This window comes from Phascolarctos cinereus, unplaced genomic scaffold (assembly GCF_003287225.1).
Source record: "Phascolarctos cinereus isolate Bilbo 61053 unplaced genomic scaffold, phaCin_HiC Scaffold_4;HRSCAF=312, whole genome shotgun sequence".
In the NCBI taxonomy this organism is placed as follows: domain Eukaryota; kingdom Metazoa; phylum Chordata; class Mammalia; order Diprotodontia; family Phascolarctidae; genus Phascolarctos; species Phascolarctos cinereus.
The window spans coordinates 284,847,256-284,862,639 of NW_027555847.1; the positions used below are offsets into that span (position 1 = coordinate 284,847,256).

General features: G+C 34.4%; 1 protein-coding gene across 1 annotated transcript in view; it reads right to left on the reverse strand.

Annotated features, from left to right (window-relative positions):
• Nucleotides 1-722: 722 nt before the first annotated feature.
• Nucleotides 723-15,384, reverse strand: part of CAMK4 (calcium/calmodulin dependent protein kinase IV) — a 229,664-nt gene continuing 215,002 nt past the window's right edge. Inside the window, 3 exon segments of the mRNA XM_021006993.2 lie at nt 723-2,671; nt 2,673-2,935; nt 14,907-15,059. Coding sequence (XP_020862652.2) covers nt 2,605-2,671; nt 2,673-2,935; nt 14,907-15,059 — 483 coding nt within the window. The 3' untranslated portion in view covers nt 723-2,604.

Sequence of the window (15,384 nt, forward strand, 5' to 3'; positions counted from 1 at the left end):
TTGCAATTTTTGTTCAATCTCACATTAAACTACACATAAGGTGAATACTATGGGTCAATTATAATAAACTCCAGTATGTTTAAGGCTAAGATGGAAAGGGAGTAAAGGGGCAACATGTATTTGGGCATGGCTGCCTCAGGATGATGTACTAATAGTGATTAAGGTAATGAATGGCGGTGATTCCAGTAGGCTAATATATTGGCGTATAGCTTGATGCTCTAAGTGTCCATTGCTCCTTGAATGTAGGATAGATATGACATTTCTGTTAGATAACTTTATTCAGAACAAACCATTAGAAAGACATTTTCCAGATGATATTTAGTCTTTCTAAAATAAGTGTTTTTCTTATTGCCCAGTGATGATGACTACTACTATTCACCCAGTTTAGAAAATAGTGAGCTTCTATGTCATGAGGGAAAAAAAGATGGAATACAAGAAGTACCATTCATAAATCATTGCTGCCACACTTGTGTAAAGAACTCATCCAGCTTACCTCGGTCAAATCAAATTAAATCAAGAAGCAGTAAATAGAACTATTTTCACCTACAACATATACCATCTCTCTCTCTCTCTCTCTCTCTCTCTCTCTCTCTCTCTCTCTCTCTCTCTCTCTCTCTCTCTCTCTCTCTCTCTCTGTTTACCAATAGGCACCTTTTTCTTCAGAGTGGAAAAAGAAAGAAAGAAAGGAAGAACTTGGAAACATACCTTCAATAAAACTCTAGTGACCTTCAGAAAGTGAAGTGCTTTTATTTTCCAATGTAGAGGAAGGGGCCAAAAGAAATGAAAATTACGTACATCAGAAAACTTATTTGAACATTCAACAAGGATTTTAAAGTTGTACTTAAAGCCAAAATTTAGATAAGAAAGGTATGTAGCCATTTGAGGTGAAATATGAAGTAAGGGGCACTTTTAGTATTACTTTTTACAAATACACATATTCTTAATGCCATAAAATTCTGCTCTTCATGTGGGGATTTACTTCATAGTAATATGTATTATTAACAAAAAGACTCAAAGCTGCTAGTGAATGGTAGTAATGCAGTAAGCAGGGGTAACAATTTCTAAACCATCCTTTGAAAACACAAATATTTCATTACAGCTCTAGTTGTAGTCAATTGATTTTTCAGTTTTACAAGAAAGATAATAGATTATAATAAATAAACTTATAAAATATATAAGCATTTGACTTGATAGAAAATTTAATTTGAACTTAAAAAATTATACACATGTTTATTAGCCTGATTTATGTGAATCACTGGGGTCTATGTTAAAAAGGAAAAATGTACTTTTAAACCCAAAAAAGAGTTTATTTTAAAATGAAAACAATCAATAAAGGAATATTGAGATCTCAATTCTCTAATTTAAGATCAGTGTTTCAATAAAAAAGTAAAATAATGTATTGTCACATATCTTTAACATAGACACTTTAAAAATACTTTGTTGTGAAATTTAGGAACTACTAGTTTGGAGCATAAAAATGCACAAAATACCTTTGTTGAAGATACTTTAGTTTATAAATGTTATATCTGTTTAACAAACAAGGGAAAATGACTTTTAATGGCCAAAAAAAAAGGTTTCATAAGCTATAGCAAAGTTGATAATGACCCTTATTTTTGAAAAATTACTTTCATAAGATTTAGCCTTGGAAGATTTTTCTAAGTATTTAAAACTTGGTAATTATAGATTTTATCCATAAAAATCAGTGCTTTTCTTTAGCTACATAGTTTTATAAACTACTGGACAAGTATAATTATATCTTTAAAAAATGACAAGAATCCTACTATTTTTTGCTACTCTACACAGGCTTAATTCTCATTACCCTCTGAAGAGTTTTTCTTCAAAAGGTTTCTTATGAAAGAGAAAGTGAGATTCAGAAGGGAATAGGGACCAACCCAGTTGTATTGAAAATTTGCCAGGATAATGAAATGGCAGAATTCTATGAAAGAGTTTTTTGGTTATTAGTAATATAGAGTATATAAACAGTTAAAGGTATAGTAAGGCATTCGCAACACAAGCTGGAGGGGCATATAGCTTCATGGCCCTTGAAAGTAATGCTTCAATTTCTTACCAGAATTTATGGAACGTTTTTGCATATACTGTACATCTATTTGCTATCGTCTTGTAAACAGTTTTTACACATGAATAAAAAACCATTTAAAGAGTTTTATGATGACATGTAGCAGATAATCAATATGCCAATAGAAATAACTACCATTCAGAAGAAATTAGGTATCTCCCTTAGAAGGCTAAGTTTTGCAAACAGAAAATATAAATATGATTCACTTCAAACATTAACTTTTGCCCTCTGCAAATATACATGAAGTTTAAGTGTTATGCTGTGTTTGCTCACTATCAAATTTCACTTGTTATTAGATAACATTACATGTAATCCATTACATGCCTTTAGAGGACACTACTATTCATAAACAGTCACATGCATTACAGTTAGGGTCACCAGCTGATGCATTATTACACACTGTTTTGCACCTCAAAATTAGAACCACTACAGTGAGAGTCACGCTTACAAATCTTCCTGGCTGAAGGAAAAATTAGCCCATGCATGAAAGTGACTAGCTTCAGCCCTCTATTGGGAAAGGGGTGATTTTAGGACTCTTGCAGCCCTTCCCCTTCTTGCGCACTGACTCCCGGGGTTTCTCCTTCTCCAGGTAGGGGCTTCTGCTGCAGCCTCAGGTTCTGTTTGGGGTTCCTCTTTGTTACTCATTTCTACTTCATCTTGAGCTTCTATTACTGCAATTACTACCTCAGTTGAGCTTTGTTCTTGACCTTCTGTTTCCTTCTGAGGTGCATTTTCTTTCTCCTCATTGTCTTCATTGGACATTGGAGTAATGTTGGACTGACAGCTTTCCTGAAGATAGTTACTGTGGCTGCTGGCACTGCCCAGTCGGCTGGAGGCCACCACTGCTTTCACTGCAGCCTGATGGAAAAGAGAAAAAGCAAGAGTTTTAGCTTGCTTTGAAAATGGATCAGTAAAGATAAGTCTGTTGTTAGGGAATGATGCTAGGGGTAAATATTCATTCGTTCTTTCAAGAAGTATTCCAGACATGAATCCAAATGAGTTTTTAAATATCATTTTGAAAATGAAAAAGTTAAGTAAGAATAATAACTTATATTTATGTTATCTTAAAAAGTGATCTGTTCGCAGCAACCCTTTGGAGTAGTTAAATGTTATCTCTGTTTAAAAGACGAGGATACTGTGGCTTAGAGAGGTGAAATGAATTGTCAAAACCTCCTTAAATAGCTAGGAAGTGTCAGGCTGCCTTTTCTTTAAAAAATCGTGAAAAGTTTTATTTTGCACATAACGAACAAGTAAAATGACCACCTCTCTATATAAGGTAGAATTAGAATAAAGAGAAGATTTAACATAAAACCACAAATCTCTATTTCTAACAGCTTGCTTTTCTTTTCAGAATATAATTAATTCAGCATGTGACTTTCAAAGTTGTCCTGATTTTCTGTATTTCCCTCTGACTTTCTTCCTGTTCTCTTCTGTAAATTTTTGGGAGAAAAATGTTTTAATGACTCTTTTTTGGCAATGCCATCTGTCCCAAGATCCTTCTCTTCCCAACTCCTCTCCCTACCCTTGCTGAACAAAACCAAACAAAACCTTTGAAACAAATACGTGCAGTTCAAGCAAAACAAATGCTAACATTTTCAATGCCCAAAAATATGTATCTAATTCTGAATTATGAGACCTTAAGTCATTCACAGTTGTTTTTCTTTACAATATTATTTTTGAATGAATGAGTGAAAAAGAATTTAAGTGCATTTTTAATTAACAAATTATGTGCACAGTTTCTGCTTTCAGAGAGCTCACATTCTAATGGAGGAGACAGTTAGAAAGGTACCATGGTCCTTAGGGCTCAGCAGCAAAGCAGATGGTAATGTGTCATCTTTAATGTTATTTAATATGATTTATTGATAAGATCATATTAGTCTCTGATATTGAATCTTTTGGCAGTGCCAAGGACTTTGCAGGTAAGAATTTTCTTTTCTGGAAGAAAGTTGCTGGTTCAGGAAGAAGTTGCTAGTCCATATCTCCATCAGGGTTACTTCCCTGAGCAATGGCTGTGTGGGGCTAGGCTAGAAGCAAGGGCAGGGATAGGAGTAATGGGTTGGGGAGGGTGACCACTACTCCTAGGGATTTTGGACTTACCTTGCTATCAGCGAGGTCTTGGTGGTGGCAAGAAATATAGTCCCCTCTCCATAGTGATTCATAGCCTCATGATGGAAACAGGACCTTCAAGGCTAGAGGTCACTACCATTCACAAGGTTCTTGGTTTCAGGGTTCTGGTCTATGTCTATCAGGGTATGAGGACAGGTAGTATTCAAGATAGTGGCTGAGGTAGCAGTAGTAGTGTGACCTATCTGGCACAAGCTGCCTCCTGTCTCTCCCTGAGGGTGCCCTATTGTGCAACTAGACTGGCTTTCCTGCCCCATAGGTGGCAGTTTATATTTTTGTATAAACCTCTAGGTTCACTCTGCATCAGTTCATACAAGTCTTTCTAGGTTTCTCTGAAACTGTCTATTTTATCATTTCATACTTCGTAAATCTGTTATGTTGACATGCTTTAATTTGGTTCAGCTATTCTTCAATTTATAGCCATCTCTTAGCCTTCCATTTCCTTTCTATAGCAAAAACTGTGTATTTTCCTTTTTCTTTTATGTCTTTAGCTATTTTAAATAGAATTTCTCTGTCTTCCTACTGAGTTTTGTTGACATTGTATAGAAAGGCCAATGATTTGTGTGTGTATGGGTATTTTATGTCCTACACCTTTGCTAAAGATTTTTATTGTTTCAATTAATTTTAGTTGGCTCTCTAAGGTTCTCTAATCAGCTCATCTATATAAATAGCTTTGTTTCCTCTCTGCCTATGCTTACTCCCTCAATTTCTTTTGTGCATGTGTGTTATTGCTATAGCAAGTATTTCTAGTACTATGTTAAATAATAGTGATTATTCTGGACATAAATTAGAAAAGTCTTTAGTCTTTTTACATGATATATAATATTGGGCCTTGGATTTAGATAAAGACTATTTATCATAGTACAGAAAGGATAATCTATTTGCTTTTTGGAGTTTTTAACAGAAACCATTTTGAATTTTATAAAAAGCTTTTTCAATATCAGTTGATATATACATGTAATTTTTGTTATTGTTATTAATATTTTCTAGTATGAATATAGTTTTTATGTATAACCAAATATGAATTGCTTTTATAAATACAACTTGACCATAATACATACCCCACACCCAAACACACACACACACAGACACACACACACACACATGCACACACACACACACACAATCTTTCAGGTATATCATTGTGATCTCTATATTAGTACTTTTATTTTGTTTGCATTGATGTTGACTAGGTCTATAGTATTTTTTTTTTGTATTTTCCTTCTCTCTGATTTAGGCATCAATACCTTATTTGTACAATAGTGTTTTGCACAACTCCTTATTTTTGCATTTTATGTAATATTGGAATAATTATTCTTTGAATGTTTGAAGGAATTAACTTATAAATCTATCTGGTTCTCCCTTTTTTCCGAGGGAATTTATGGATTGTTTTTTTCTCAAATTGAATCAAAATGTCTATTTCTCATTCTATAGACCTAGTATTTTATATTTTCTAAGTATCCATCCATTTCATTTCATTTTTCAGCTTTATTCTCATATAATAGGCAAAATAATTTTTAATAGTTTCCTTTATTTTATCTTTTATCTTTGTAAATTCTTTTTTTTTCATTTTGATAGCATCAATGTAGCTTTCATTATCCTTAGCTAACTAATTTTAGTTTCTTTAAAGCTTCTAGTTTTATCAATTCATTTCTTTACTTTCAGTCTTATTAATCCCTTATTTGATATTTAGAATTTCAAATTTAATTTTTAGATGCTTTGCTTTTCTAGTTTATCTTCAGTTGAATTGATCTGTTCTTTTTCTTTATTTTTTTTTGTGTTAATAAAGGCATTTAGAGATATAAATGCTTCCTAGGAACTATTTTAAAATTTTTTGTATGCTATCTAATTATTGTCATTTTATTTGCTGACATTTTCTAATGCTTTGTTTTTGTTTCTAATGCTGTTTTGTTTTTGACCCAGAAATTTTGTAGTATTAAGGTATTTGGTGTCCAATTAAAATTTTAATCCTCTTTTCAAAGGCATCTTTGAACAGAATTTTTTGTGTGTGTGGTTAGTAAAAGATTTTTTTGGTGAAGCAGTTGAGGTTAAGTGACTTGCCCAGGGTCACACAGCTAGTATCAAGTGCCTGAGGCTGGATTTGAACTCAGGTCCTCCTGACTCTACAGCTAGTGCTCTATCCACTGTGCCACCTAGCTGCCCCACATTAAAGGAATTTTTAAAATGTTTCTGCTATATTCGTTTTTGAAGTTCTTAATGCTCTAATAATTGTTAATTGAGTAACAAAGTGCAACAATGCATAACTAAGAAATATGTATAATCCTTTATTTGCCAGAGCTCTATCATATTTAACTTTTCTAAAATTTTATTCAAGTCCTTAATGATTTTTGATGATCATCTCATAAGATTTGTCTAGGTAAGAAAGGGATACATTGAGATCCTCACTATGATAGTTTTGTTGTGTATTTCTTTCTGTAATTCAATCAATTTTTGTCTTTAAGTATTTGGATATTATCCTATTCCATGTCTATCTATTAATTATTGATTTTGATTCATTACAATGTGGTCTCCATTTATATCTTTTGTATTAATTTGTACTTTTGCCTTATGTGAGATCATTGGTTGCTAGACCCGCTTTTTTGAGTTCACCCTTCTGTATTACATTCTGCTCCAGCACCTTATCTTAACTCTGTCAATATTTATATTTTAAGTGTTTATGTTATAAATGACGTATTGTTGGGTTCTGCTTTTTATCTGTTCTGTGATCCTCTGTCATTTCATGGGTGAGTTCATTACATTTATGTTCATAGCTCTGACTGTTAATTGTGTTTGTTCCTTTATGCTATCTTACTACATTTTTCCCTATATTGCACCCTGTATCCTTTAATGATAAAGAAGAATAAGATGGTGAAAGAGGATTATGCTTAATACTAATGATCTCTAATTGAGATGGCCTGTTTCTATACTGCTACTCTTCTCTTCAGCTCAACCTCCCCTCAATCACTGGTTTTTACTATTTTTTTCATGATTTAAAATTCCCCCTTCAAGGTCTAACCTCACAGTGGAATTTGTTTTGCTCATAATGAAATTCGTCATGAATTTTCCTTTCCCTCTTAACTCCCTCTCCCCTATCCCTGTGCTTTCCTATTTTCCTTCTGAGTTTAATGTATTTTTAAACCAAACATCTGTATGTATGTGTGTATGTATGTATATGCATGTGTAACCATATGTTGTGTGTTCAAGTTTTTGTGTGGTTCAGAAAAAGTCAGGCTGATGTGATGCCCATTCCCCACACTTCTTCCTCCATGTTTATATGCTCTTTATTTAGTGTACAGGTGTGAAACTTCCTCCTTCTTTCTTCCTTGCTCTCCCTTTTCTTTCTTCTCTTTGGACCATCAGAACAGAATAAAACCACCTTAGACCCTCCATTTGCCTTATGATTCTTGAAGAGATTGGTGCCCTGAAGGCACATTTATTTCTTCTCTTTATTAAAATGTAATTAGTTTATCACTAAATAGGTTCTTCCAAATCAATATGTGTTTCTATCTGGTCTTTTCATTAGGAATGCTTGAAATTCTATTACATTAAAGGTTACTTTTTTCCCCCTGTAGGATTATACTCAATTTTGTAAGATGTTATTCTTTTTTGTAAGCTATTGCCTTTTGGAGTGTAATATTTTAAGATCTCTTCTCTTTTATACAGTGATAGCTGCAAAAAATGTGTGATCCTGACTGTATTTCCTTTGTCCTTGAATTCTTTCTTTTTGAGTGGTTGTTGCACCTTTCCTTTTATGTGGAAGCTCTCAAATTTGGTATAACATTATTGGGAGTTTTCATTTGGGGCTTTCTTTCAAGAGGTAGCCAGTAGATTAATTTCTATTTTTACCTTGCTTTCTGGTTCTGATAGAATAGCTCCAGAAAAATTTTGTTCATTATTTTTTAAACTATATTATCCAAGATTTTATTTTTTTGGGGGGGTGTCTATTTTTAGTTAGTTGATAGTTCTCATATTATCTCCCTTTGACCCATTTTCCAGGTTAGTTGTTTTTGATAATATATACCTTATATTTTCTTCTGTCTTTTCAATCTTTTGATTTTCTTTGAATATTTCTTCTTGTCTCATGAAGTCCATGCTTTCTATCTAACTCATTATAACTTTCAATGTATAGATTTTTAGGGATAAGATTAACTTCCCGTTCTAAACTGTTAATTTTCCTTTCCTTTCCTTCCTACAAAGCTATCTTTTTGTTTAAAATCACATTAAAAAAAAACACCTCTTGCTTTTTTTCTTCCAAGCAGTCTTGTAGTCCTTATAGTCAAGTCAGTCTTTTCTCTAAGGCACCACTTGGACTTAGTCTATAGCTCTGAGTTTTCCTCTAGGGTTTCTCTCAATTGAAAGTACTCATTGTGCTTAGTGGCTTATTTGTTTGTTTTGTTTACTCATTTGAAGCCTCAGTTTCTGGGTTAGAGCCCTGGGTCTGGGTCAGACTCTGCTCTATACTCTCTGATAATTGGGGTAGGCCTGGCTTAATCCCGGGTGTGGTGCTTAAGCCTAGGCCTTGCCTTCTGCAGGAATTCCTATATTTTGGTTGGCTCAGTCGCCTGGTGGCTTAACTTGAGTTTTGGCCACAGCCTTTCCTCTCTCTCCTTTTTTCAGAATCACCAACTCGAAGTTGGCTTTGCTCCTTACTGTGATGCTGACAGGTCCCAACTAATTTTATTGATAACAGGTCTTTCGTAGTACCCCTGCTGCTGTACTGGCCCTTTCTCTTGCCGTGACTGAACGCTAGGCTGTCCAGGTGCCCTGTCTTCTTAGTTGTCTCAGGTATGGCCTGCCTGGATGCTGGATTAGGTTGCTTAAGTCCTGGTCTGCCCTGTCTCCTGCTACGGGTCAGATTCTGTGTTGAACACTAGTCTGTCCTAGTCTCCTGATGTCCCATCTGTCTACTTTAGAATATCTCTACTCAGAGTCTCTGAAGCTTTCTGACAAACCTAACAATCTTGCGCAGTCCTAGACTTGATGATGAAGCTTATAGCTATTTCTCTTTAGGTTTCTTCATTATTTTCCCTCCTGGTGAATTTCTAGAGCTTTGCTCAGATGTTTATGGGGGATTTGAGGTTTTCTAGGTCCTATTACACCACCATTTTAGCAGTAAGTCCATTAGAACGCCCTTTCAATATCATTCACACATATTTCTTGGCAATTTAAGAAAATGGTTTTTAAAACTGATCTAATAAAAAAATTCATTTAAAAAAAACCTACACAAGACTTAATTCATTCAAGTAAATTTTCCTTTGTATTATAATGATACTGAGATCTTAGTCTCTGTGAATCATAGTTTGCTCATCTAAAAGTAAGGGAGTTAGGCCAGATGATTTCTAAAATTCTTTCTAACTCTATGGCCCTTGCAACACAAGTCTTTCAGTGGTGTTAATGATGGAACAAGGAAGGCTTCGTGATGGCATTTGAGCTATGGTGTCTTGAGGGAGGGAAGAATTTTGGAAGGTGTAGCTGAGGAAGGAGTGCATTCCAGGAATAGGGGATGGTCTACAAAAATGCATGGAAGAAGTCAATGAAGCAGGAGAGAGCATGTGAAATTCAGATAATACATTTTGGATGGAATATAAAATGTATGGAGGAGAGTGAATGTGAAATAAGGTTGGGAAGATAGGTTGGGGCCATATTGTAAAGAGCCTCTAAGGCCAGACTAAGATGATTGTTTGTCCCATTGGAAAGAGGAAGCCACTGAAGGTTTTAGAATAGTGTAACGTCATTGTTAGACCCACAAACTAGCAACTGTGTGAAATGTAGGTTAGAAAAGGAAGAGAGAAGAAGCAGATGGATTAGAAGCCTGTTACCCTAGTCTGTGAAAGAAGTATTGAGGAACTAAACTATTACGATGATGGTTGTTTGAGTGAACAAAAAGGGATAAATTTGTGAGAGTTCATGGTTGTAGAACTGATAGGACTCTGTAACTGGTTACATATGAGAAATAATGGAGAGAAGAAGCAAAGATGACTTCAAGGTTATAGTATGTACCTGGGAGATTAGAAGATTATATAGATCAATAGAAATATGGAAGTTGGGAGGAAAGGCCAGTTTTGGAGGGATACTTGAATTAAGTGATATTTAATTTAAGTGATTTCTCATATGTTTAATTCTTTAAAAATTAGTGATCCGAAGAACACTAGTTTTTTTTTCAATTAGAATATGAAAAAAGTCATTTGACACTGAAACCATATTAAATATAATTTAATTTGGAGTACTGTTATAGTAGGAATATTGCTAGATTTTAAGTCAGAAAAAGTGGATTTGATGTCCATCTCTGCTCCTTCTATGACCTTAAGCAAATCACTCACTTTGCCTTTCCAGGTTTTAATTTTCTTATCTGTAAGAATGAAGGGATAGACTAGTGAACACTCAATGTTCTAAATCTATGATCTTATAATCCTAACCTTTCCCTAAAGAATCAGAAGGCACTTAAGGATCTTGGAAGTCCTCAGAATTATCATTCTGAACATCAATAATCATTTCATGGCATTGTTAGTGGTTAAAAAAAGTATAGGAGACTGAACTGAAGCTATACTGACCCAGTAACATACTCTAAAAATTGATATTTTCAATACATCTCAGGTAAACAGGCTTACTGATCTTTTTATATTTTTTCCATAAAAGTAGAATACAGTAAAATAGCTGCTTATCTGAATATTTTGATTATTTGTATTCTGGATAGATAGGAATTTATGTTCTTTTTAAAAAAAATACCTACTTTCTTTTATGTAAAAAAAAGAAAGCAGTGATGTGAGTACAACTGTTAGAATGAAAGACAAAGATTACCAGTGCCACCACAGCCCTCTAATCTTTGAATTAAGCTCTAAGATAATTTTCATCAACACTGGGAACATGATGGGAATTGAAATGAATTTTCTCACCTAAAAGCAAATAACAGTCTCCCCACTTGGTGGTGGTGGGGGCACTGAAGCAGAAAAAAAGTATTTCAAAAAATAGATGATTTTTTTGCTGGTTGACTGAATGCAGGTGTGGGTTTGATTCAGAAAAGAGACAAAATAAATTATTTGCTCGGGATTATCTCAGAGATGCACTTTGTCCCTTACTCTTTGGGAAAGGGGTAATGAATCAGCTGAAAATGGCATTTTATGGAGCAGACATCACAGTAGATAATACTAAAAACTTGTAGCTCAGAAAAGAAATCATCTCAGCAGATGACTTCAATAGATCATACTGGTAGAATATGATAGAGTTTATCAAAAGAAATGTAGGAAGCAGCAAGTAGGAGCTTTGGAAACAAGGAAATGTTCTATGTGGGCTATAGCCTGAGGAGCATGAATTGTTCAGATTGCGCACATTCTCTCTCTCATTTGGTTTCTTCTGGCTGTGTGTATTCCCTTCACAAGTTCCCTCTTCTTTCTCTGATCCTTGGCTATGTACATTCCCTTTCTAAGTAGAGGCATAAGAATATTTATAATGTGCCTAATGGTGTGTGTGTGTGTGTGTGTGTGTAGGGCAGCAAAATAATTTTCCTTTCCATTTCTTTTCTTGTTCTGTTTTAATTATATGCCTTTTGCTTTGAAGAAATATGTACTTTGGTTTAGTTTAGTTTAAAAAAGAGAAACACTAGATGAGGGTCTGTGAACTATGCTTTTGAAAATGTATGGAATAAAGAATCAGTCAGTCATTAAACAATTATTAAGCATCTATTACGTGCCAGACTTGATACTAAGTGCTGAAAATACAACAAAAAGTAAAAAAGAAAGACAGACTTTGTCCTCAAGGAACTTACAGTCTAATAAGGAAGTACAAATGGAAGCTAAAGAAATCACCTTAATTTCTGAATATTTTTCATCCTTCCCGACCAAGTAAGTCACTTCTTCTGACAAAGATTTTTTTAAGAGTTCAATAAAAAAAAAATTCAATACATCAATTGTGTTGATGCAATAATCCATACCCATAATCTTCCACTTCTGCAAAGAAGAGAGGGAAGGGCATTTTTCTCAACTTCTCTCTAGGATCAAGCTTCACCCATAATATTAAAAAAAATTCAGGGTTGTTTTGATATGCTTTTTCTATTAGTAATTTAGAACATTACATATGGTTTTTAGTGCTTTGTAATTCTTTTGACAAGTGTTTAAATATATCTTTTGACCATAGGGAATGGATTTGGGTTTTATATTTCTGTCCCTTGTCTATTGGATAGAAAATTCTTATCTAAGAAAGGTGATACAGATTTCCTCCCTCCTCCCCCAACCCAATTCAATCACTTCCCTTCTTATGCTACATTTTTAATGCAAGAGCTTAATGTAGGAGTTTGTATAGAAACTTTTTAATTTCATATAATCAAAATTAGCTATTTTATCTGGTGTGGGAAAATTTTATTGTGTTATTTGAACCTAGCTCTGCATGACTGAAATCAAAATTGTTTCTTAGAGACCAGATAAGTTTAATGCTTAACTGAGGAGCTGGGTTACACTGACCAGAAACTTAGATCCAAAGACTAATACAAAGGAATGTGAGTAGTTTTCTCCCTTTATACATCTCAAGCAACACATGTCTTATCTAGAAACTGTTTCTGTGCTGGCCAGTCAGATACTATTTCCTTGTTCCTTTGTTTGAATCCTATATAATGTGTAACTTACAGACATTGGGGGGAGAGGTGGGCCACCCCTTTTTCAGGTCTCTTGAAAAAGATGACTTAAATTTGCTTCTCAGTTACTTTAGTACCGGATTTTGTTCTCAACTAACACTGATTAAAAATATGTTTCCTCCTCACTGCTGTGAAAGGTACATGATCTACTTTTCTTCTAATTTTTTAAATGATGTGATCTTTAATATTCAGTTTATGTGTCCATCTTGAACTCATTGTGGAATATAGTGTAAGGTATTAGTCTATGCCTAATTTCTTCCATATTGCTTACTAGTTTTCCTAGCAATTCTTGTCAAAGGGAGTTCTTTCCTCAGTAATTTATATTTTCAGATTTATTGAATCCTAGTTTCAAGATCTGAATTTTTATTAACTTCCAAGTCTCTGAAAGGCTAACTGTCAAAATGTTATGCATAACCTTAGAGATCCAGATTAGAAGAATTTCCCTGAAATACATACATACACACATATATTTGTATATGTGTGTATGTTGTCCATTTTATATATAATAAGTATATTTAAGGTGGACAATTCTGTGTTCTTTGGCAATTCTGGACAGGGAAGGTCCTGGTCCAAGTTCCACTTTATGGTAACTCAGAACTCTGGAAATGCTTTGAAATAGAGCTGGCTTCCTCTGGTCAACCACAATACCTTTTTCACTATAGTTGTGCTGCTTACACTTAAATAAAAGATACACACCTATAAAAGATTTTTCTTACAAATGCATTTCTTTACTTTGCCTTGGAAGCCTTTAAGAATTTTCTCAGTCAAAAGAATGAAACTCTATCTAAAACTCTATTATCTATCAGCTATATCTACAATATGGGGAAATAAACCAAGAGAAATATATATACATATGTGTGTATACACACACACACACACACACACACACACACACACACACACACATATATACACACACACATATATGCACACACACACACAGTCATCCTTCCACATGGTGACTTTCCCCATCGAATTTTCACTCTATTGTGGGTCAGCATAAGAAATTAAATGGGAATTTTGGGGGAGTTTTGCAGAAGCCACAGACGACACGTAAAGGCCAGCAGACAGACAACACAGAGCCTATGATTAAATACATCATCCAAATATCAAAATAAGGAAATGTAAACACCCCATAAAAGAAAAAGAAAAACATCAGAATATTGCTCTGGTATTAAAGGAAGGCTAAAAACTTTTAAGTGGATTATCCAGATCACAAGGGTGCCACACCCCTAACACCTATGATGTGGAAGGAATAACTATGTATGCATGTGTATGTGTGTGTGTGTGTGTGTGTGTGTGTGTGTGTGTGTGTGTATGAATAGGCAGTATTTGAGTTACGGCTGTCTCTTCAACATTCTGACAATTCCTCATCAACTTCTTGGTTAACAAATCATTTCTAAAATTATTTTGTGATTAATGAATACATGAAGCTATTATCTTAAGAGTCAGTGAAATCTGGGGAGTGATTGTCCATAAAGTGTTTTATAATATTTTAGTTACAATGAAGTGGAATAATCATTTAATTTCATTTGCTTAGCAAGACACATTTGCTTCATTTATACACATCCCCCAAAATGACTGTAAAATTATGTATAAGTATTATTTAACTAAATGTTGATGTTTGAACCATTCTCCTTAATTTTTGGTAGGTGAAAAATAGAAATAATCTGCTTAGGTTTTTTATGTAATTTATCCTCAGTAGAATGAATGTAGGAAAAATTTCTCATTTTTAATAAGCAATGTCAGAGGTGTAGCAGAGCTCTAAGAGAAAGGATTAGCATCCTAAACCAACTTGAGTTTTCAGAATTTCAAATCAGTTTGTACCGTGGTGGAAGCTGGGACCAGAAATTTTCATATTACCTTGATCAAGTCACTTCCTTTCTCCGAACCTCAGTTTCCTCAAATATAAAATGAGCGGATTAGATAAGATGGCGTCTAATTCCCTTCTAGCTCTGATGTATTATAAAATGCTTAATACATAATATTTGATGAGGAATGCTGAAACTTTAGCATTTTTACTTATTAGAAGATTTCTGAATTTCCTAGTAAAATGAGTCACTTCCCCCAGTGATTTCTTACCTTAAGCTTTCTCCTTGCATTGAATTCTTGGAGTTTCTTTTGGGCAGTGTCCATATGTACAAAATTAGCTGCCTTCCCTGTGACCCAAGGGTGCTGCAGAGCTTGGAATGTGGTCAAACGCTTCTTAGGATCCAAAACAATCAGTTTCCTCACCTATAGCAACAGAGCATGATAGGCTCCTTAGTGGGGATATTAATTTCAAAATAAACATGAGGACAGACAGAACCCTATTTACAAAAACTCTATGATGTCAAAATGGGCACTGGCATGCCGCCTGGCCTGCAAATACCAAAGGCCTGTCCATTACTTCTGGCTATACCTCTAAGAGAATACACACACACACACACACACACACACACAAAAGGATAATGTGATAGAATGAAAAGAGCTAGATTTGAATTGTGGGTTGGCCACTACTACCTACGTGACCTGGGACAAGTCACTTTATCGCTCAAGGTTTCAGGTCCTTCATCTGTAA